The sequence below is a fragment of the Balaenoptera borealis genome (genome assembly GCF_965194805.1).
Source record: "Balaenoptera borealis genome assembly, chromosome: 18".
NCBI classification, from domain to species: Eukaryota; Metazoa; Chordata; class Mammalia; order Artiodactyla; family Balaenopteridae; genus Balaenoptera; species Balaenoptera borealis.
The window spans coordinates 43,546,433-43,569,393 of record NC_138877.1 but is presented as its reverse complement, the minus strand read 5'-3'; the positions used below and the strand labels follow the sequence as shown (position 1 = coordinate 43,569,393).

General features: G+C 33.7%; 1 protein-coding gene across 1 annotated transcript in view; it reads left to right on the top strand.

Annotated features, from left to right (window-relative positions):
• The window catches only part of KLHL1 (kelch like family member 1), a 432,606-nt gene that overhangs the window by 336,502 nt on the left and 73,143 nt on the right, over window positions 1–22,961 (top strand). The window contains exon 7 of the mRNA XM_082365956.1: window positions 4,549–4,773. Within this exon, the coding sequence (XP_082222082.1) occupies window positions 4,549–4,773 (225 nt within the window). The remainder of the gene's footprint in view (window positions 1–4,548; window positions 4,774–22,961) is intronic.

The window sequence follows — 22,961 nt, the reverse complement described above, 5'->3', positions numbered from 1 at the left end:
ATAGTAGAGTGTTGAAAATCTTATGTAGTTTTTTGAATACTGTCTGAAAGTGAAAAACAGAATGGCTGTAAGAGTTATCAGTTGTTTACTCTCGTGATCACATGGCTGCCTGGGAGCTGCGGCTCACTGTCCTGCCCACCTTCACAAGAGAGTGTTGTGCTGCATATTGCTGGCCCAGGAAAAGATTAAAATTCAAAATTCGACTTATAATTTCTAACGAATACATATCACTTCCACACAATCATAAGTCGGAGAATTCATAAGTCAAACCATTGAAAGTCGGGGACTGTCTGTACATAGCTATTTATCAGTTTATTATCATTTTACAAATATTTATACTGGGGGGATGTAGAATTTCGTTGGTTGTTCATTTGGTGCACATGAAAGTATTTTGATGATTACGAAATGTTACAATGCCATCCTAATAAAATATAACAAATTACTTAAAAAGTAAAGACTTTTATTTGTGCTTGAAAAATATTTTCTCTGCAATACTACTTTTTTATATAAGTGTAAGAATGTTATCTCGAAGTTATATTTTTCATAAGTGTGTAGATACATGAAAGTCAATGAAAATTTTATTCTATGAAAAATTCAAGAAATAAGTAATTTTTATAATAATACCTTCTTTAAAGCTTGATGTCTTAAGTATCATGAAACATATCTTTTGCTTTAAAAAATTTCAGAATGCTTCTCAATATTTACTGTTTTCTTAAAAAGAATACATCTGACTAATTTAACCTTTTCCAAATGATTTGATGGCATCAGGATCACCATTATTATTGGGCCAAAATGCTCTTTAGTCATTATATAATGTGTTTTTTTTTTTAATAGCTATAAATGATTGTTCTATTTGAATTAAAACAATAAATATTTTTTTTATTTTTCTGGTTATTCCCTCACTATCAGCTATTGCTACTTTCAGCTTCCCCAGATCATTTTGACTTGTAGGTTTGTAAAAAGTCTTGAAAATCAAGTAACTAAGCTCATTAACATTGTATTAAAACTATAGTAAAAAGTCTCTGTGAGAATACCTGAGGTCCTTTCTGTTGAGTTGAATAAGAGTTTTACCTTCTTTATTGGATGTTTTTGTGACATCTGTTTTGTCTGTTCAGAAAACTCCTATCATTTTATTCTGTGTTGTGTTCAAGATAAGTAAGATTATTAATTATTTGAATTATAGATATGGAATAAATCTTGCTGTCTGTAATGCCAAAATAGAACGTGCAAGTATTAATTCCTATTTTTCTTCTCCAAATAATCACATTTGGATGTATGAATGAACAACTCCAAAGAGACCCAGAACCACACTTTAATAACATCTTGAGCACTTATTCTCCGTTTTATATTTTGAGAAAGGAGCCTGCAATTTGTTTTGTCATGAGGAAAACACTTTTGTAGTCATATTTTATCTAATACCTTCTAGTTATGTTATTGAACTTGGAAAACAAGTACTTTATAAATTTTTAAAATGCAAATTAAAGTAAACTCTATTGCTGCTGTAACACACTGCCATAAAGACCTGTTTAAAACAAGTGCCGTCTTTTAGCTCACAGTAGGTCAGGAGTCCAGGAAAGCATGTCTGGATTCTCTGCTGAAGATCTCAAAAGGCTGAAAACAAGGGGCTGGCGAGGCTGTGTTCTCATCTGCAGCTGGAGACCATCTTCCAAGGTCATTCAGTTTATTGACAAAGAGATTATGAAAGCAGTCTGGATGCTATTATGCCTGCAGTCACACATTTTAGAGTTGTGCCTCTGCTTTGCAGGCATTTGAGATAACCAGAGATGGTTTCATGAACAGAGGAACCCGAGAGTAACTATGTCTTAAAATAAACTTTCCTTTTTTTATTTCTTTCAACTGTATTACTTACCAGCACAGGAGTCCACTCTTATTCATATTCTCTTTTTAATTTATGTAATGACAAATATTGCCTTTACTTTAAGGAACAGCTCAGGATAACATTGCTCAGAGAGAATGGCTTTGTCCTTCTTCCTCTAACTCAGGAAACCACCAAAAGGATACATACACTCTTATAAGCAAAAGAAAACAACAGAACTCACAAACAAATTGATAAATTTTTAAAAGTATAATACAGTTGGGAAGTTTATACAGACAACTAATGAAGTATGCTGGTGAGGAAATACCTTAAGGAATATTATCACTAATAACTTTCGTTTAGAAGAAGAGCAAGCGTATTTTTAACATTGTGATCATTAAAAACCAGATAAAACATTTATATTACAGTCTGAATATGAAAATAATCAACTTATTGACTACTATAAGTAAGCTCTACAAATCAAGAAATCTTTGTTTTGTATTATTAAACTTTTTTTGACTAAGCAGAATTGAAGAGTGGAGTGAAAATATATCTTCCTTAGAGCCTCCTGAAAGAAAAGAAAGCCCTGCCAACACCCTGATTTTAGTACAAAATGTAATTTGAACTTCTGACCTCCAGAACTGTAAGATAATAAATGTGTGTTTGCTAAACTTCAAAATTTGAGATAAATTTTCTCAGCAGCCATAGTAAATTAACACAGCTTCTAAATTAAAAAAAAAAAAAAGAAAACAGGAATGGACTCCTATTTCTGATGTAGCAACTTTAGGATAAAATGTATAGGTCACCTCTGAAAATAGCAGCTAGAGGAAAAACACTGTAAAAGTAAAAAATCCTGCCAGGTGTTGAGGTTGAAGACACATCTAGCTTGTTTGAATGAGACTGAAACTCAAATCAAGTCCTCACTTTCCCCTTTGAATACCAACACCTTTTATTGCTCAGAGGCCCTTAACCTCACACATTCTCAAAGATTTTCTCTGAGAAGGATGACTGCACCTTAAACTCCCTGCAAAGAACTTGACCAAGGTTTTGGAGAAGAAAGTAGTGGAAGATATTTACTTCCAGATCTGCAAAATACGTGTCTCTTGGGATTGGGTTAATTAAGATTAGGTTACACTATTTCTTCTGCCATGATTCGTCAAGAGTTAGTCATAAGAGAGAGGTATTTGCATACAACTCTTAATTTTTAGTTAGGCATTTATGTAATCCCAATGCTATCAAGCTTTGAGAATTCACATGACCTTGAAATTATTTAACACTTTAGTTCACCTTGGAATTTCAATTTGTACATATTTGAATAAAACATTTAACATATCAATAAAACATAATAAATACAATTAAGCATAAAAGAAGCACTTTTGTTTAAATAATATGTATCATGTTACTAAACAGTATCAAATGACTTTTATGAATATTCCAGTTTATTTTTACTCTAAAAATAATAATAGTCTTATAATACTTCATGTTTAGTTGTATGAATAACTTCAAAATAACTTGCTTTTGTAAAACTTCAAAAAAACCCAGATTTAATTCATTCTAACTCAGTATTTATATTGTTACAGCTTTGTCACTTTTGAATAAAAATTGAGCATAAATTATACCATTTTACTTCCATTAGCAAAACTTTTCCTGCCAAGTTGTTTATATTTATTTAGTTCATTGCTGGTTATGTTCTACAGAGTAAATGAGTCCCCTGAGGAATGTCTTCCCTAGTTTGCAAACTTGTAATACATTACAAGTTAAATGATCTTTAGTGCATAAGTGAAAGTACACAAGAATGTTGACTTGTAAATGTAGGGATATTTAATCACTGAAAATGAAATGTTGCTGAATGTGAGTGTAAACATTAAGATCAAACACTGAAGCAAGATCAGTGTTTACTGGTTTATATTTTATCATATAAACAGTTGTGAACTAGTTCAAGGTAAATGTTTTTAATGTGAAATGTTTAACTGAATCCCTTAAAACATACCTCATCAGCAATTTAGCTTATTCTTTCGATTTCTATTTTATTAGTCAGATTTACTGCATTTCTCAAATTTATACATAAAAAGCTTTTAGGAAAGATAAGCTATTTTGTTTAGAGATTCTAACATTTGATAAAGATAGAAGATCATTTTATGTCTCTAAATTCTATTGCTATTCCCCGAATGCATTTTTGAAAAATAAGGTTTAAAAAAAAAGCACAGCTGACATTTGTTTACATATGTTAAAATTGACTTTTAAACCCTTCTGCTATTTAAGGCATAAGACAAATTTAAAGAGAAATTTGGTAAAGAATTTATTAACTTCTCTTCACTTTCAGAAATTATACAGATAACGTACATAGCTTAGCTATTTAAAAGGGCTTTAATAAATGTCTTTTTAGGCTAGGATTGTGTTGCATTTTTTATAGCAAACAGTGATAAAGGGAAGTTGTAAAATCTACTCACAGAACTGTGTCATGCCCAACAATGATTCTATTGAATCAATAGTTTAGCATGAGACCATTATGTAATTCAAACAAGCTGAACATTTGTGTCTACTTTAATCATTAGTGTCTGCCAAGAAGAGAAAATAAAGTACTTATATTACTTTGTTTTTCTGCCATTTTTTTCTTCAAGAAAAATGAACATGACAAGAATGTTTTCACATCCTAATTTGTACAGTGTCTTGGGAAGTCTCTTTGTTGGATTAGTAGTAAATGGTGACTATGTGATTTTATGTTTTATCAGGCGCTACAACCATAGAGAAATATGACCTCAGAACAAATTTGTGGATCCAGGCAGGGATGATGAACGGCAGGAGACTGCAGTTTGGTGTGGCTGTTATTGATGACAAACTCTTTGTAATTGGAGGTCGAGATGGCTTAAAGACGTTGAACACTGTTGAATGTTACAACCCCAAAACCAAGACTTGGACTGTCTTACCACCAATGTCAACACATAGGCATGGTCTAGGTAAGATTCTTACTTTATTGATATTATTTTTAGAAAATATTTTATTAATACTAAAAATGTATGCTAAAATATAGTATTACTGTCATCAATTATCATTAACTTTAGGTAAACTGTGGGCTTATTTGGAGCATATATATGTTTTTAATTCTTGATATTTTCCGGTGTTGACCAATATGCATTAAACTGTTGACAGTGATGTTAAATATACCAAGATGAGTAGGCATCAAGTTATTCTCAAAGTTTTCACAGTCTGATATTCATACAACATGTAAAATTCATTTGGTATGAAGAAAAAAATGCAGAACTATCATGGAGAGACCAGAGTAATGCAGCCTAGAGGAAGAAACAGTTAATGTGAATTGATGAAAACTTAATTAAGGTGGCTCGTTCCCACATTAGTGGACAGACAAATCTAGCTATATCTTTGCACTTAATTGATTCCACCTTGAAAGGTCCATGGAGAGCGGGCAACACGGGTTTAGAAAAAGAGTGACACATCAATAGGCACCAGGGGTCAATATGATAGGATTCAATCGATCTCTATTATGGAGTAACTTGGAGATGGGGAGAACTATATTTGGATTCAGAAGTTCTGGGTGTCAGTGTTGAATCTACCATTTGATATTGTCATGATTTGGGGCCAGCAGTTAAACTATGAGCCTCTGTTTCCTGATTTGCCACTGATTCAAGGTTATTAATTAGATAAATATCTGATGATGATAATGAATATGAAATCACTTGTAAATTGTAAAGTCCTATACAAATATTTGAAAAAAGAGTAATTTAATAAAGATAGTTCCTGAATTTGTACTTCTTATCATATGGATTGTAAGAAGTGCTAATTAGCTTTTTTGAAGACCTGAAATAGGTCAGATAGTTGACTAAGTACCTTTCATATATTTAGAAATACACACTAGAAGGATATTGAAGTTTAATTACAAAAGTACTGATTTAGACATTCATAGGTAAGCAAAATCATAGAGCATTTCAAAAACAAATATTGATACTTCAACTCTGAGGTCTTCAGCACTGCATTTCTTATTCTTGTCTGCCATCATCTAAGAAAAATTTAAAAAGGAAAATAAATAAAATAGCTATGAACTAAAGCAACTTACCTTTTTGTTCTTCTGGTTTACCTCCTCTTTCTTCAGTTTGCTCATTAGCAAAATTAAGGAATAGTAATAAATGTTTGGGAATTTTTCAAGCTCTAAAAGTTTGTGTTTTAAATAAAAATTGTATAAATACTTTAAATCATATAGCCCCCAATTATAATATGGAAAATATGAACACCAAATCATTTTTCCGAGGTAATATTATATAAAAGTTTTCTTATATGTTTTCTCAAATATATTGAAGAATTTTGGCTTTTGTGTCCATGTAAAAGCTCTATGTATTGCTTTTATTAGCTAGCTATCTAACTACCTATGTTCCTGTTTGGGGGAAATATAGAGAATAAACACTCTGGATTGGAATTTTTGGAATTTAATGTCTTTCTTCCTTTTTTAGACAATTCAGTTCCTTTCTATTAAGGTATTCTAAAGTTCAATTAGATAGGATATTTGCATATCAAGAGAACATACTTGAAAACATTTCACCAAGAATACACCTTAAGTGGTATAATTTTAGATGTTTAAAGTATATAAGGTTATGGTTTGCCTCAAATCCTATCACATAGGCTGCTGACCCTTTAGGAACCAGTGCTGAGCAAGATGGTAATCTTAGATACTGTCTTTTAGTCTGTCTTATTTGGTAAAGAATCCATTGTGGAAGTAAGGCTGTATAGAAAATTATATGACCCAAGTATCAAACACATCTGATATGTAATACAGCATTTCTCACAAATTTTAGTGACCCAATACCAACTCTAGTAGTCTACTATTTTCATGCTTAAGCCTCTCTTGTTTTGTTTTTGTTCTGCTTCAGTTCCATTATAAAATAGCTCACCTCTTCTCCATATCTCATGCCATTGACTTCCTCTGTGATTTACTTCCTAGTGGTTATTGCTTTCTGTCATTTTTTTAAAAATTCTCCACTACAATACTCCCCAAGATCAGACCTGATTGAGTTAATAGGTAAAATTATGGCATAGGGCATCATTTCTGGGGACAATTCTCACATCAAAGTGCCTCATAGATTCCTAGCAATGCCCAGTACATAGAAAACTGCCTTTGACTTGGATGCCAATCCAAAGTCCAATTAGTTGAAGCCAGACTAACAGCAAAGTCTTGTTATCAACAAATTATGGCAAGCTCTGCATGGACACAGCTGATTCACTGCCTGGCAGTATGCAAGTTGCAGCGGCTCTTTTGAAGAGAACAATATGGCATAGGAAAAAGAACACAAATCAAAATTTCCTCCAAGTTATTCCCCCAAGGCAGTGCCATGAATTTTTGTCTCACTTAGGAAGTAACAACTGACTCTGTTTCTCTAATCACTATACCATGACTCTTCCTTCAGTGTAATAACCAATATTGGGTTTGAGTGTAAACCAACAGCCATCGGTACTAGTCTTTTATTTGTTCAGAAACTAGAATGTACCTTTTTATTTGCCATAGTTAACAAATACCTACCTTGTAGTATGCAGTGAGATTACAATATCGCCTATGTATCCCATATTATACATTCAAGTGACAAGGAGCTACAGTCTAAAGTAAAATTTTAAAATATAAAATAAAAGCTCAAAATAATTTCTTTGACCTATATAGATTTCCCCCACCTTGATTTCTTTGGAAAAAAAAAAAATCCTTACGTGATTATGCGAGAAAGCCACCTGAGTTCTTCTGTTGCTAAGGTTGGATATGTGGCCAAAAATTTTTCATGGCTACCAGTAAATGAAGAACGCTTCTTGTGCTAGATAATATAGCATATAAAATTGTATTCATGTTAAGTCTGTGACATCAGGTAGTAATGCATCTGTCTAGAGAATGAAGATAATTAAGACTACAGTTGTCTCAATATGCTGAGTTTTTATTTTAGCATTATGTCTTTGGAACACATAATTCTATATATCATGTCTTCTTTCCCACCACATTTTATATTGTATAAAATTGAATAAGGCATTACTACAATCCACTGTTTGCAATTGTCATTTTAAGACAAATTGATAAAACAGTAATATAGCTAGTGTATATTATGGGTTTTCTATATGCCATGCTCCATGCTGTATGATAAATATATGGTAGGGGTTGCTTTATTTTTGTTTGTTTAATTTTCAATTGAGATAAAATTAAGTGTTAAAGTATAGAATTGAGTACTTCTGAGTCTATTCACAGAGTTGTGCAGCCATCACCACTATCAAACTCCAGAACATTTTTATCATCCTGAAAAACAACCTTATAACCAATAGTAGTCTCATGTCATTGCCCATCTCCCTAAACCCCTTAGCAAAACTTAACTTATTTTCTGTCTCTATGGAATTGCCAATTTTGGACATTTCATATAAACAGAATCATAATTTTTGGCTTTTTGTGTATGGTTTCTCTCACATAACGTAATGTTTTCAAGGTTCATCAGTTTCATAGCATGTATCAGTACTTCATTCCTTTTCTGATTGAATAATATTCCACTTTAAGGATTTGCCACATTTTTTTTTAACATCTTTATTGGAGTATAATTGCTTTAAAATGGTGTGTTAATTTCTGCTTTATAACAAAGTAAATCAGCTATATATATACATATATCCCCATATCTCCTCCCACTTGCACCACCCTCTCACCTTCCCTATCTCACCCCTCTAGGTAGTCACAAAGCACCAAGCTGATCTACCTGTGCTATGCAGCTGCTTCCCACTAGCTATATATTTTACATTTGGTAGTATATATAAGTCCATGCCACTCTTTCACTTTGTCCCAGCTTACCCTTCCTCCTCTCCGTATCCTCAAGTCCATTATATATATCTACATATTTATTCCTGTCCTGCCCCTAGGCTCTTCAGAACCTTTTATTTTTTTAATTTTTATTTTTCTTAGATACCATATATATGTGTTAGCATATGATATTTGTTTTTCTCTTTCAGATTTACTTCACTCTGTATGACAGACTCTAAGTCCATCCACCTCACTACAAATAACTCAACATTGTTTCTCTTTATGGCTGAGTAATATTCCATTGTATATATGTGCCACATCTTCTTTATCCATTCGTCTGTCAATGGACACTTAGGTTGCTTCTATGTCCTGGCTATTATAAACAGATCTGCAATGAACATTGTGGTACATGACTCTTTTTGAATTATGGTTTTCTCAGGGTATATGCCCAGTAGTGAGGTTGTTGGATTATATGGTAGTTCTATTTTTAGGATTTTATGGAACCACCATACTGTTCTCCATAGTGGCAGTATCAATTTACATTCCCACCAACAGTGCAAGAGGGTTCCCTTTTCTCCACACCCTCTACAGCATTTATTGTTTGTAGATGTTTTGATGATGGCCATTCTGACTGGTGTGAGGTGATACCTCATTGTAGTTTTGATTTGCATTTCTCTAATGATTAATCATTTTGAGCATTCTTTTATATGTTTGTTGGCAATCTGTATATCTTCTTTGGAGAAATGTTTATTTAGGTTTTCTGCCCATTTTGGATTGGGTTGTTTGTTTTTTTGATATTGAGCTGCATGAGTTGCTTGTATATTTTGGAGATTAATCCTTTGTCAGTTGCTTCATTTGCAAATATTTTCTCCCATTCAGAGAGTTGTCTTTTCATCTTGTTTATGGTTTCCTTTGCTGTGCAAAAGCTTTTAACTTTCATTACATCCCATTTGTTTATTTTTGTTCTATTTCCATTTGTCTATGAGGTGGGTCAAAAAGGATCTTCTTGTGATTTATGTCATAGAGTGTTCTGCTTCTGTTTTCCTCTAAGAGTTTTACAGTGTCTGGTCTTACATTTAAGTCTTTTATCCATTTTGAGTTCATTTTTGTGTATGATGTTAGGGAGTGTTCTAACTTCATACTCTTACATGTACCGGTCCAGTTTTCCCAGCACCACTTATTGAAGAGGTTATCTTTTCTCCATTGTATATTCTTGCCTCCTTTATCAAAAATAAGGTGACCATATGTGCATGAGTTTATCTCTGGGTTTTCTATCCTGTTCCATTGATCTATATTTCTGTATTGTGCCAGTACCATACTGTCTTGATTAATGTAGTTTGTAGTATAGTCTGAAGTCAGGAAGCCTGACTCCTTCAGCTCCGTTTTCCTTTCTCAAGATGCTTTGGCTATTTGGGGTCTTTTGTGTTTCCATACAAATTTTGAAAGTTTTTGTTCTAGTTCTGTGAAAAGTGCCATTGGCAGTGTGACAGGGCTTGCATTGAATCTGTAGATTGCTTTGAGTAGTTTAGTCATTTTCACAACGTTGATTCTTTCAATCCAAGAACATGGTATATCTCTCCATCTCTTTGTATCATCTTTAATTTTTTCATCAGTGTCTTATAGTTTTCTGCATACAGGTCTTTTGTCTCCTTAGGTAAGTTTGTTCCTAGGTATTTTATTCTTTTTGTTGCAGTGGTAAATGGGAGTGGTTCCTTAATTTCTCTTTCAGATTTTTCATCATTAGTGTATAGGAATGCAAGAGATTTCTGTGCATTAATTTTGTATCCTGCTACTTTACCAAATTCATTGATTAGCTCTAGTAGTTTTCTGGTAGCATCTTTAGGATTCTCTATGTATAGTATCATGTCATCTGCAAACAGTGACAGTTTTACTTCTTCTTTTCCGATTTGGATTCCTTTTATTTCTTTTTCTCCTCTGATTGCTGTGGCTAAAACTTACAAACTATGTTGAATAATAATGGTGAGAGTGGGCAACCTTGTCTTGTTCCTGATATTAGTAGAATTGGATTCAGTTTTTCACCTTTGAGAATGAGTTTGGTTGTGGGTTTGTCATATATGGCCTTTTTTATGTTGAAGTAGCTTCCCTCTATGCCTACTTTCTAGAGGGTTTTTATCATAAATGGGTGTTGAATTCTGTCAAAAACTTTTTCTGCACCTATTGAGATGATCATATGGTTTTTATCCTTCAATTTGTTAATATGGTGTATCACATTGATTGATTTGTGTATATTGAAGAATCCTTGCATTCCTGGGATAAACCCCACTTGATCATGGGGTCCTTTTAATGTGCTGTTGGATTCTGTTTGTTAGTATTTTGTTGAGGATTTTTGCATGTTCCTCAGTGATATTGGCCTGTAGTATTCTTTCTTTGTGACATCTTTGTCTGGTTTTGGTATCAGGGTGATGGTAGCCTCGTAGAATGAGTTTGGGAGTGTTTCTCCTTATGCTAAATTTTGGAAGAGTTTGAGAAAGATAGGTGTTAGTTCTTTGCTAAATGTTTGACAGAATTCGCCTGTGAAGCCATCTTGTCCTGGGCTTTTGATTGTTGGAAGATTTTTAATCACAGTTTCAATTTCAGTGCTTGTGAATGGTCTGTTTATATTTTCTATTTCTTCCTGGTTCAGTCTTGGAAGGCTGTGCTCTTCTAAGAATGTGTCCATTTCTTCCAGGTTGTCCATTTTATTGGCATATAGTTGCTTGTAGTAATCTCACATGATCCTTTGTATTTCTGCAGTGTCAGTTGTACTTCTCCTTTTTCAGTTCCAAATCTATTGATTTGAGTCTTCTCCTTTTTTCCCTGATGAGTCTGGCTAATGGTTTACCAATTTTGTTTATCTTCTCAAAGAACCATCTTTTAGTTTTATTGATCTTTGCTATTGTTTCCTTCATTTTTTATTTTTTTCATTTATTTCTGATCTGATCTTTATGATTTCTTTCCTTCTGCTAACTTTGGGATATTTTTGTTGTTTTTTCTCTAATTCTTTTAGGTGTAAGGTTAGGTTATTTATTTGAGATGTTTCTTGTTTCTTGATGTAGGACTGTATTGCTATAAATTTCCCTCTTAGAACTGCTTTTGCTGCATCCCATAGGTTTTGTGTCATCGTGTTTTCATTGTCATTTGTTTCTAGGTATTTTTTGATTTCCTCTTTGATTTCTTCAGTGATCTCTTGATTATTAAATAGTGTATTGTTTCGCCTCCATGTGTTTGTATTTTTTACAGATTTTTTCCCATAATTGATATATAGTCTCATAGCATTGTGGTCAGAAAAAATACTTGATACAATTTCCATTTTCTTAAATTTACCAAGGCTTGATTTGTGACCCAAGATATGATCTATCTTGGAGAATGTTCCATGAGCCTTTGAGAAGAAAGTGTGTTCTGTTGTTTTTGGATGGAATGTCCTATAAATATCAATTAAGTCCATCTTGTTTAATGTATCATTTAAAGCTTGCATTTCCTTATTTATATGCATTTTGGATGATCTGCCCATTGGTGAAACTGGGGTGTTAAAGTCCCCTACTATGAATGTGTTACTGTTGATTTCCCCTTTTATGGCTGTTTTCATTTGCCTTATGTATTGAAGTGCTCCTATGTTGGGTGCATAAATATTTACAATTGTTATATGTTCTTCTTGGATTGATCCCTTTATCTTTATGTAGTGTCCTTCTTTGTCTCTTTTAGTAGTCTTTATTTTAAAGTTTATTTTTTCTGATATGAGAATTGCTACTCCAGCTTTCTTTTGATTTCCATTTGCATGGAATATTTTTTCCATCCCCTCACTTTCAGTCTTTATGTGTTCCTATGTCTGAAGTGGTTCTCTTGTAGACAGCATATATACAGGTCTTATTTTTTTATCCATTCAGCCAGCTTATGTCTTTTGGTTGGAGCATTTAACCATTTACATTTTAGGTAATTATTGATATGTATGTTCCTATTTCCATTTTCTTAATTGTTTTGGGTTTGTTATTGTAGGTCTTTTCCTTCTCTTGTGTTTGCTGACTAGAGAAGTTCCTTTAGAATTTGCTGTAAAGCTGGTTTAGTGGTGCTGAATTCTCTTAGCTTTTGCTTGTCTGTAAAGGTTTTAATTTCTCCAGCGAATCTGAATGAGATCTTTGCTGGGTAGAGTAATCTTGGTTGTAGGTTTTCCCCTATCATCATTTAAAATATGTCCTGCCACTTCCTTCTAGCTTGCACAGTTTCTGCTAAAATATCAGTTGTTAACCTCATGGGGATTCTTTTGTATGTTATTTGTTGTTTTTTCCCTTGCTGCTTTTAATATTTTTTTCTTTGCATTTAATATGTGATAGTTTGATTAATATGTGTCTTGGCGTGTTTCTCCTTGGATTTATCCTGTATGGGACTCTCTGCGCTTGCTCGACTTGATTAATGATTTCCTTTCCCATATTAGGGAAGTTTTCAACTAAAATCTTTTCAAATATTTTCTCAGTCCCTTTCTTTTTCTCTTCATCTTCTGTGACCCCTATAATTCGAATGTTGTTGCATTTAATGTAGTCCCAGAAGTGTTTGCAGTGGTGGTCAATTCTTTTCATTCTTTTTTCTTTATTCTGCTCTGCAGTAGTTATTTCTACTATTTTATCTTCCAGGTCACTTATCCGTTCTTCTACCTCAGTTTTTCTGCTATTGATTCCTTCTAGAGAATTCTTAATTTCATTTATTGGGTTGTTCCTCATTCTTTGTTTGCTCTTTAGTTCTTCCAGATCCTTGTTAAAGGTTTCTTTTATTTTCTCCATTCTATTTCCAAGATTTTGTAACATCTTTACTATCATTACTCTGAATCCTTTTTCAGGTAGACTGCCTATTTCCTCTTCATTTGTTTGGTCTGTTGGGTTTTTACCTTGCTGCTTCGTCTGCTGTGTGTTTCTCTGTCTTCTCATTTTGCTTAGCTTACTGGGTTTGGTGTCTCCTTTTTGCAGGCTTCAGGTTCGTAGTTCCTGTTGTTTTGGGGGTCTGCCAGAGTGGCTAAGGTTGTTTCAGTGAGTTGTGTAGGCTTCCTTGTGGAGGGGACCAGTGCCTGTGTTCTGGTGGATGAGCCTGGATCTTGTCTTTCTGGTGAGTAGGTCTATTTCCTGTGGTTTGTTTGGAGGTGTCTGTGACCTTATTATGATTTTAGGCAGCCTCTCTGCTAATGGGTGGGGTTGTGTTCCTGTCTTGCTAGTTGTTTGGCATAAGGTGTCCAGCACTGTAGCTTGCTGGTCATTGAGTGGAGTGGGGTCTTATTGTTGAGATGGAGATCTCTGGGAGAGCTTTCACCATTTGATATTACATGGAGCTGGGACATCCCTGGTGGACTCATCCCCTGAACTCAGCTCTCCCTCCTCAGAGGCACAGGCATCACACCCACCTGGAGAACCAAGACACTGTCAGCCACACCGTTCCGAAGTAAAGGGAGAAAAATGGAAGAAAGAAAGAAAAAAGAAAATAAAAGTTATTGAAATAAAAAATAAGAATAATTATTTTAAAAAAAATTTTTTAATTAAGAATAAAAAACAAAGAAAAAAAAGAAAGAAAGAAAGAAGAGAACAACTAAACCAAAAAGCAAACCCACCAATGATAACAGGCACTAAAACATATACTAAAAAGAAAAAGAAAAAAGAAAAAAACTGACAGACAGAAACCTAGGACAAATGGTAAAAGCAATGCTCTACAGACAAAATAACACACAGAAACATACACATACACACTCACAAAAAGAGAAGAAGGAAAAACATATGTATATCATTGCTCCCAACATCCACTGCCTCAATTTTGGTATGATTCGTTGTCTATTCAGATATTCCACAGATGCAGGGTACATCAAGTTGATTGTGGAGATTTAACCCACTGCTCCTGAGGCTGCTGGGAGAGATTTCCCTTTCTCTTCTTTGTTTGCAGAACTCCTGGTGTTCAGCTTTGGATTTGGCCCTGAGTCTCTGTGTAGGTCGCCTGAGGGCATCTGTTCTTCACTCAGACAGGACGGGGTTAAAGTAGCAGCTGAGTAGGGGCCCTGGTTCACTCAGGCCAGGGGGAGGGAGGGGTATGGATGCAGGGCGAGCCTGTGGTGGCAGAGGCCTGTGTGACATTGCACCAGCCTGACATTCCATGTGTTCTCCTGGGGAAGTTGTCCCTGGATCACGGGACCCTGGCAGTGGCAGGCTGCACAGGCTCCTGGGAGGGGAGGTGTGGATAGTGACCTGTGCTTGCACACAGGCTTCTTGGTGGCTGCAGCGGCAGCCTTAGCATCTTGTGCCAGTCTCTGGTGTTTGTGCTGATAGCTGTGGCTCACGCCCATCTCTGGAGCTCATTTAAGCAGTGCTCTGAATCCCCTCTCCTCACGCCACAACCCAAAACAATGGTCTCTTGCCTCTTAGGCAGGTCCAGACTTTGTCCAAGACTCCCTCTCAACCAGCTGTGGTGCATTAACCCCCTTCAGGCTGTGTTCACGCAGACAACCCCAGTCCTCTCCCTGGGATCTGACCTCCGAAACCGGAGGTTCAGCTCCCAGCTCCCACTTGCCCAGGCGGGTGAGCAGACAAACCTCTCGGGCTAGTGAGTGCTGGTTGGCACTGATCCTTTGTGTGGGAATTTCTCCACTTTGCCCTCTGCACCCCTGTTGCTGTGCTCTCCTCCATGGCTCCAAAGCTCCCCCCCAGCCACCCCCTGTCTGTGCCAGTGAAGGGGCTTCCTAGTGTGTGGAAACTTTTCCTCTTTCACAGCTCCTTCCCACTGGTGCAGGTCCCATCCTTATTCTTTTTTCTCTGTTTTTTCTTTTTTCTTTTGCCCTACCCAGGTACGTGGGGGAGTTTCTTACTTTTTGGGAAGTCTGAGGTCTTCTGCCAGTGTTCAGTAGGTGTTCTGTAGGAGTTGTTCCAATGTGGATGTAGTTCTGATGTATTTGTGGGAAGGAAGTTGATCACGTCTTACTCTTCTGCCATCTTGAAGGTCTCCCTGCCACATTTTATTTATACATCATCAATAGAAGGACATTTTGGTTGTTTCCACTTTGGGTTATTATGAATAAAACTGCTCTGAACATTCACATATGTATTTTTTGTGTGAATATATATCTTCAATTCTCTTGGATATATACATATGAGTAAAATTGTTGAATTATATGGTAGCTCCATCTTTAAATTTTGGAAGAATTGCCAACCTTTTTCCAGAATGGCTGCTCCATTTTCCATCTCCTCAGCAATTATGAGGGTGCCAATTTTTCCACATCCTCGATAACACTTGTTACTATTCGTTCTTCTTTTGTTATAATGATTCTAGTGTTCATGAAGTGGTTCATGGTTTTATAGACATTTCTCTAATGAATAATTTTGATAATCTTCTCATGTGCTTATTGGCCATTTGTATCTTTGGATAAATTTTTATTCAAATATTTTAGCTAGTCTTTGTTTAGATTATTTTTTCTTTTATTGTTGATTTGTAATTTTTCATTTTATATTCTATATATGTGTCCTGTGTCAGACATAACATTTGCAAATACTTTATCACATTCTATGGGTTCTAATTTAACTTTCTTGATAGTGTCCTTTGATAGCTACTGATGGACAAGTGTTTTCAACTTATGTCAAGTCAAACTATTACTCAAGTATGAAGGGAGAAAAAAAGGGCATCTTCATACATTTTGGTTCTGTTGATTTCAGCAAGGATTTGAACCTCAAAATCTATTCTCACAAACTTGAGATTGAAAAAAGAAAGGAGTGTCTTAAGATAAATTAATATCCTAATGTTAGGATTCGAAGATCTCCTTCACTGTCAGGAAAGGTAGAGAATAAATTGTTGTACACTCACAGAGTTCTTGACCTCATGGGAAAAAATAAGTCATTAGATGGTCTCTTTGCAAAGAGCAAACACAGGACTGTTTCCCACATGCAACGATTTGGGCAGTCCGTATATGGTACTGGATTTTGCTCCTTCTTGTTGCTAAGAAGTTCAATTCCACTTCTGGTTTGTTATACTTGACTAAAGGAAAATTACTAAAGCAATCTGAGAATACTTTAGCCAGAACTGACGATGGGGTGAGGAGTGGCGGGGGGAATCTGTTTATATGCATCCAGAAATGCTCACCTGCCAGGGAAACAAAAAAAAAAAAAAAAAAAAAATGAGGTTCATAAACCAACCAGGGGAAATATGATGTTAAAATTAAAATATTAAGGAACATTTTCAAAACAATGTCAAGCATTTAACTTAATAAAATTCTTGAATGTATGTATGAAGAAAGAGAACCCAAAGTGACATTTATTATCAGTCTTTTCCCTGGCTTTTAGGAATTATACTTATAACAGCAAGTAACGAATGGACTGAAGAAAATATCAGCCTAATAAAACCTTCCACTTATTTGTGATATAACCCATTAGACTAGAAAATCTCATTTGAAACTGTCAGCTTTCATTGTCTTAGAAGGAACACTTGCTTCAACTTAGCTTCTGTTTCTTTAATTATATCAGTATAGGTTTGTCTTCTTCATGTCTCTTTTACCTAAAAAAATATCTTTGTCACAAGACCAGGAAGGCTTAGGTTTCTTTAAAAGTTATACAATTTTCACAACTTGACAAAATTCAAAACTGCCCATTCAGTTTTATGTATCAGATTTTAAAAAAAAGACATTGTGAGTGGAAAACATATAATAGAGTAAGTTGGGGATACAAATAAAATATTTAACTCTTGATAATATATACTCACATACACAAATATATACACAGATGCACAATTTTAAATACTTTTGCATGTCTGATTGAAAAAATAGGGAAATTCTGAACAAGATATGGGACATAACAAGAAGTTTTTAGAGCAGATAGCTACCATTTTCATTTGAAAGTTTAATATTTGAGTAAACAGAAAGTCATATGGACAACTTTCTTATTACTTAGGCAGATATGATATAGACATAGACATGTGTATACAGTTTTAAAGAATATTTTAGAACTTTTATTCCTTTACTTTCGTTTTATCAGTTCCTCTTGGAAATATCATATACACACATTAGTAATGCCAGCAAAAAAGAAAGAAAGGAAGGGAGGAAAGATGAAGGAAGAGGAAAGAAACAACAAATTCTAAGACCCTTCTCAACAGAATATGACCCTATATATTGTGACTTATAAACTCTAAATATCAGTGAAATATCCTCATTATACATTTAGTCTTCTATGGTCCTATCACTTGTTGAATTCTAAGGTTAGATATCCCCTGGTGTCTTTCCAATAAAATATGTTTCTGTTTGAATAAACACTTACTGAAGACTTTTTAGTGCTAAGAATCCCATTGGTGCTGGGGGAAAAGAGATGAGTAAGAAAGAAGACCTACCTTCAGTATTATACATATAAGTTATATATAATAGTTGCAGATGTTCTCTTTCAAATAAAAATTATCTATCCAATCACAGTGATTCTGTGCTTTGTTTGTTAGGTAATAATCTTTTACTTTATTACTCATTTCTGAAAGTAAAATTATATATCACAAAATGTGTCACTGATCTTCAACATGGCTCCTCTGCTATTTGTGGATATCCTGTCTCTTAGATAGTCAAGAATCATAGATTATCCTTGTAATGTGGTATTGTATTTGGCAATGGTATCAAAATTTGCTGACTGAGTAGCAAGAATTCCCTTTACTACACTGTACTTTGATAAATGTTAAAGGCTAAGAGAAGATCTTCTAGAACACTAACCCTTGACACAAGGATCTGAATACTAAGTTTCCTCTTTATGAGAAAGCTTGAAAAATATACCTGTTTGATTTGAGTCACAGTATTAATTTTCTCTTCCTGAACAACTGGTCAGTTTTTATCCCAAGAATATTGTAGATAATGTAACTAGGTTTTCCTCTGTGAATTAAATGTTATAAAGTCTAGAATTAAATTTGCAGTCTAATATAACAAACATGTATGCATTTTTTGGAGCAATCTCACATTTGCCTCTATTTTGTCTTTCTTTGCTTGTTTTGCTATCTTTTTTAGCACCTAGTTTTAGTAAAATATCTCCCTCTATTTCATATAATTTTGGAGTCACCTTAATTTTTCAATAGTAAGATGAGGTATTAAGTTAAATATAAGGCTAGCAGAATTAGTCTAGTTAAATATAAAAAGAGTTTTGTGAGAATGTTCGTTTGTTACATTATTCCATCATTCAAGGAGCATTAAAATTGTACTACTACATACTACAATACTCATGTTAGAATATCAAGATGAATGAGATATTGTACTGAAGGATCCTACACCTCAGTAGAGAGACCAAAAAAGTTAAAAAACAATTAAAAAGAATTGTTATAAGTACAGTAAGTAAGAGTGTTATGATCAAACTCTTTTAAGTCAGAACGGTTCGTTAGGAAAGGATTCTAAAGAGAGAGGATGCCAAAACTGAACCATAATTAATAGTCAGTCAAACTGAAGAAGAAAAAATACATTTCAGGCAACAAGGTAAAATATGTAAAAACACAAATGTGAAAAGGAAGCATAGAATATTTGAGTAGCAAACCACAAGATTATTTGAAAACAAACTAGTTTCAATGATGTTGGATTATCTCATGGATATATTTTAAAACATAACAAATATCCTTTAAGTTTAAGCTGAAGTATAAGAGATGCAGGAGAATACATTATATGACCTCTACAATCCCACACTGTAATGATGTTTTAATTGGAATTTTAAATGTAATAATGAAATATTTATTTTGAGGTAATTTCTCATTCATGATTGGCCTGGTATATTTGAATTTAGCTCAGATTTCAAATAATAAAGGTAAAAATTCACCTGATATCTTTTTCATATTGAATAGAAAATGAATAAGATCAGGTTTTTAGAGAGGGCAATTTGGTCACTCAGGTGAATCACACAGAAAGAGCTAATAACTGAGAAGGAAAAAATATTAAATCAACTACAGAAAATGTACCACTTCAGTTCCTATTATTTTGGTTATGACTGCTAATTTATTGCTTGCTTTTGCTTTTGTAGGTTTGTCTGGAGGGGTTATTTTACTTTATGTTTTATCTTTCTTTATAGATGTCTTCAACCTGAATGATCACACTAGTCTTCCATGTTCCAATTTAAAACTCATGTTAAAATCACATTTAATAGAAAAATGTCTTCAGTTTTAATAATTTCCATCTCAATGTGCTGGTGGTAATGGGACACTAAAGCAATCAAAACAAAAAAACTATATAGACTAATAGATATTTAAACCTACAGAGTAGTTAAGAGACTCCAGAATCTTAATTTTACAAATGAGAAAACCGAGGACCAGGAATATTAAATAGCTTGCTGAAGTTTATTCAGCTTACTAGTAGCAAAGGTTGCTTTGGAATTCTCCACAGATTTGGGGTTTGTTTTGTTTTGTTTTGCTTTGCTTTTTGCATTGATTTTCTACCTCATTCTGATTATTTGTGTATTACTATTTCTAGAATAAATCAACTTTATTTTTCACAGTAAGTATGATGAGTCTCAGGGTGAACCAGGTTTTGTGGGGCTTAAAGATGAGACTTTCCTTAAGGAAGAAAAATGTAATTGCCACCTGAACACATTGTTAAAACCCCTTCCTGGACCACAGAAGGAGGGGTCCTGAGCCTTAAGCTTCAACAGCCTCACAGGAATTCCTTTCTCAGTGAGAATTATCAACATTTACTCTAAGGTCATATTTTGCTTTAGTAAACAAATGATGTAAATTGATATTTTTTTTTATGGGAATTACTAATGGGATTATATTACATATAAATTCATTTCACATTCAAGAGTGTATACAGATTATAATTTTATAAAAATTGTTTTCTTTTTTCATGTAACATAGAAAAGACTATACATTCCAGCCATAAATTTACTAAGGCTTAAAATATTTTAAATGAACACATAAATATCCAACTGAAATTCTGTGGATATGCATGATTATGATGTTTGTTAGATGATTTAATAAAATATTCCTAAATCACTAGAACCATTGTTCATATAAATCCAGAGATTGTGAATTACTTGCTGCTACTCTAAGACCAAATATTTATTAAAAAATGTTATATGGTCAATGTTCTGACACTAAGAAAATGCTCTTCTTTGTTATTTTATTAAGGGAACATTTTGAATATTTGGCCCGTAATCATTTAGGTATACAGAAAAATATATTTCATTTAAATTACCTTTTTTTTTATGGCAACTGACCAACAGTGTAGACTCACTCTGCCTCTTTTGATGTCATTTGCATAACACACCAAACATTTTAAGACACCAAATACTAAGGCTTCAGTGCATTAGCAATGCCAAGTACAGGGAGCTACTTGTGCCCTTAGTATTGACTTATCTATTAGTTTCATGAGATTATTTCATCATTCAGCACTACCAGGAAAACATTTAAATACAAATCCTTTGTGTATTTTTTTTTTTCTTTGCTTAAGACAGAGATTAGATTGTCAGATTTAATACAGAAAAAAGTGCGTTCCAAAAACATTTTACCTTTTCACAGGACATGAAACCTCTGCTCAAAGAAACAATCAAGATGAAAAATGATGTCCCAGCAACTTTTTCTTCCTTGATTGTTTCAGCTAAAAGGTAGTTTTTAATGTAGAAATTCAAATAGTATTTGGAAGTGACTTTAATGCTAAGATGGCTTTTATAATGAAAGATAATTCACTGGTCCTCAGTTAAGTGTTTCCTGAGAGGTAGCAGGTACTGAAAAGTTAATATGTGAGAAAACATTATAGCATTAATATGTTACAATCGAATGGAATGAGATAAGCTAGTATGTATATTTTTAATCAATTAGAGACACATTGTACTTTAAACTTTGGGATAAAAGAAGGGGCAATGCAAAAAATAACTCATACTACATTTTATGCTTGGAAGAAGGGAGAAAATAAGGCAAAAATTATTTCCATTATTTTACCAGATTGAGCTATTTAGCATCGTGTGACTTGTGGGATCTTAGTTCCCCCACCAGGGACTGAACCCGGGCCCTCAGCTGTGAGTGCAGGGAGTTCTAACCACTGGACCGCCAGGAATTCCCCCTATTTAACATTCTTAAAGAATGACAAAAATACAGAATAATTAACAGTTTAATGTACTACTCAAAAACCTAAATATCTTGAATTTTAAGAAGGTGGATCACAATATATATAATCTCCGTAAGTATATCTTAACGGATTAAGATATCTCCGTAAGTATACTTGTGCAACTGTTTATTTGTACTCTCATGTCAAAATTTGATTGAAGGTCTCTTAATTAGACATTTTGAGGCATCTTGCAACCATATATATCTAAAAGTTTTATATATTTTTACCGAAAAATAGTATATTATGATTAATCCTTATCCTTAGCCTGAAGGGCCTAATTATTAGGACTCCAAGTATCTAAAAAGAATAATGCTGCATTGTTACTATTCTTTTGAGTGCTCAACAAGCTTTTCCTTTATTTGATAGAGACTCCTTTATGAAAGTTAACATTTTTATTATTTTTGCAATAAAACTATTTGCCTCACTTGTATTTTTGAAAAATCATTAGCTATTAATATTGAGTCTATTACATCATTTACAGATAAATTAAGTTCAACTTGATGTTTTATTATATTAGATTGAAACTTTCAGACTAAATTTTATTCATTCAACAAATGTACTCCCAAAGACTTCCTTGGGTGCCAGAGAGAAAATTGTGAACAAACACTATCCTGCTTTCATATTGCTTTGGGTTTAGCTAGGTAACAGAAAACCATTTATCTAGTAGTTGTTGGCCTTTGATTCTAGGACAATTTCTCTTGGGTTTGCTTAAATAAGGGAAATACTATATTTACAAATAAAATGTGTGCATTATTATTATAGGTACACCACACTATTGAGGTTTTTAAAACTTTTCTATAAAAAAGATACTTACTTTTATGCTATCAAATTTAAAAAGAAGTAACAAATTTACTATAAAAACCATGTCACATAATATGTAAGTTTGCCCATAGCACAAAATGATGACTGTCTCTAGGGGAAAACAAATTAATTTATATATAAATGGTTTCTATAAGTATCCTAACTTTAGAATATAAATATTGGAGTTTCTTTAGTAGCTATCTGTAGACTTCAGTAGTTGTAGGTAGCTGTGGAATGTAATTTTTGTCACCACAGACTTTCTGTGTCAATAGAAAAACAAAGTGTTAAATCAAATTCTTACAAATCAGGCAGAAACAAACAAACACACACCACTTAACAAAAACACACCACTTAATTTATAAGCTAAACAAAGTACAGCTCTTTGTAGTGGAATACAGCTAAAACTGTTTTAAACTAAGGGATCAAATCCCCATATTTGGCCATACTTGAAAAAGCCTTTGACCTTGAACAGGCTACTGAACAATGTATTATAATTACAATTTATAACCTTCTATAATCATATAACG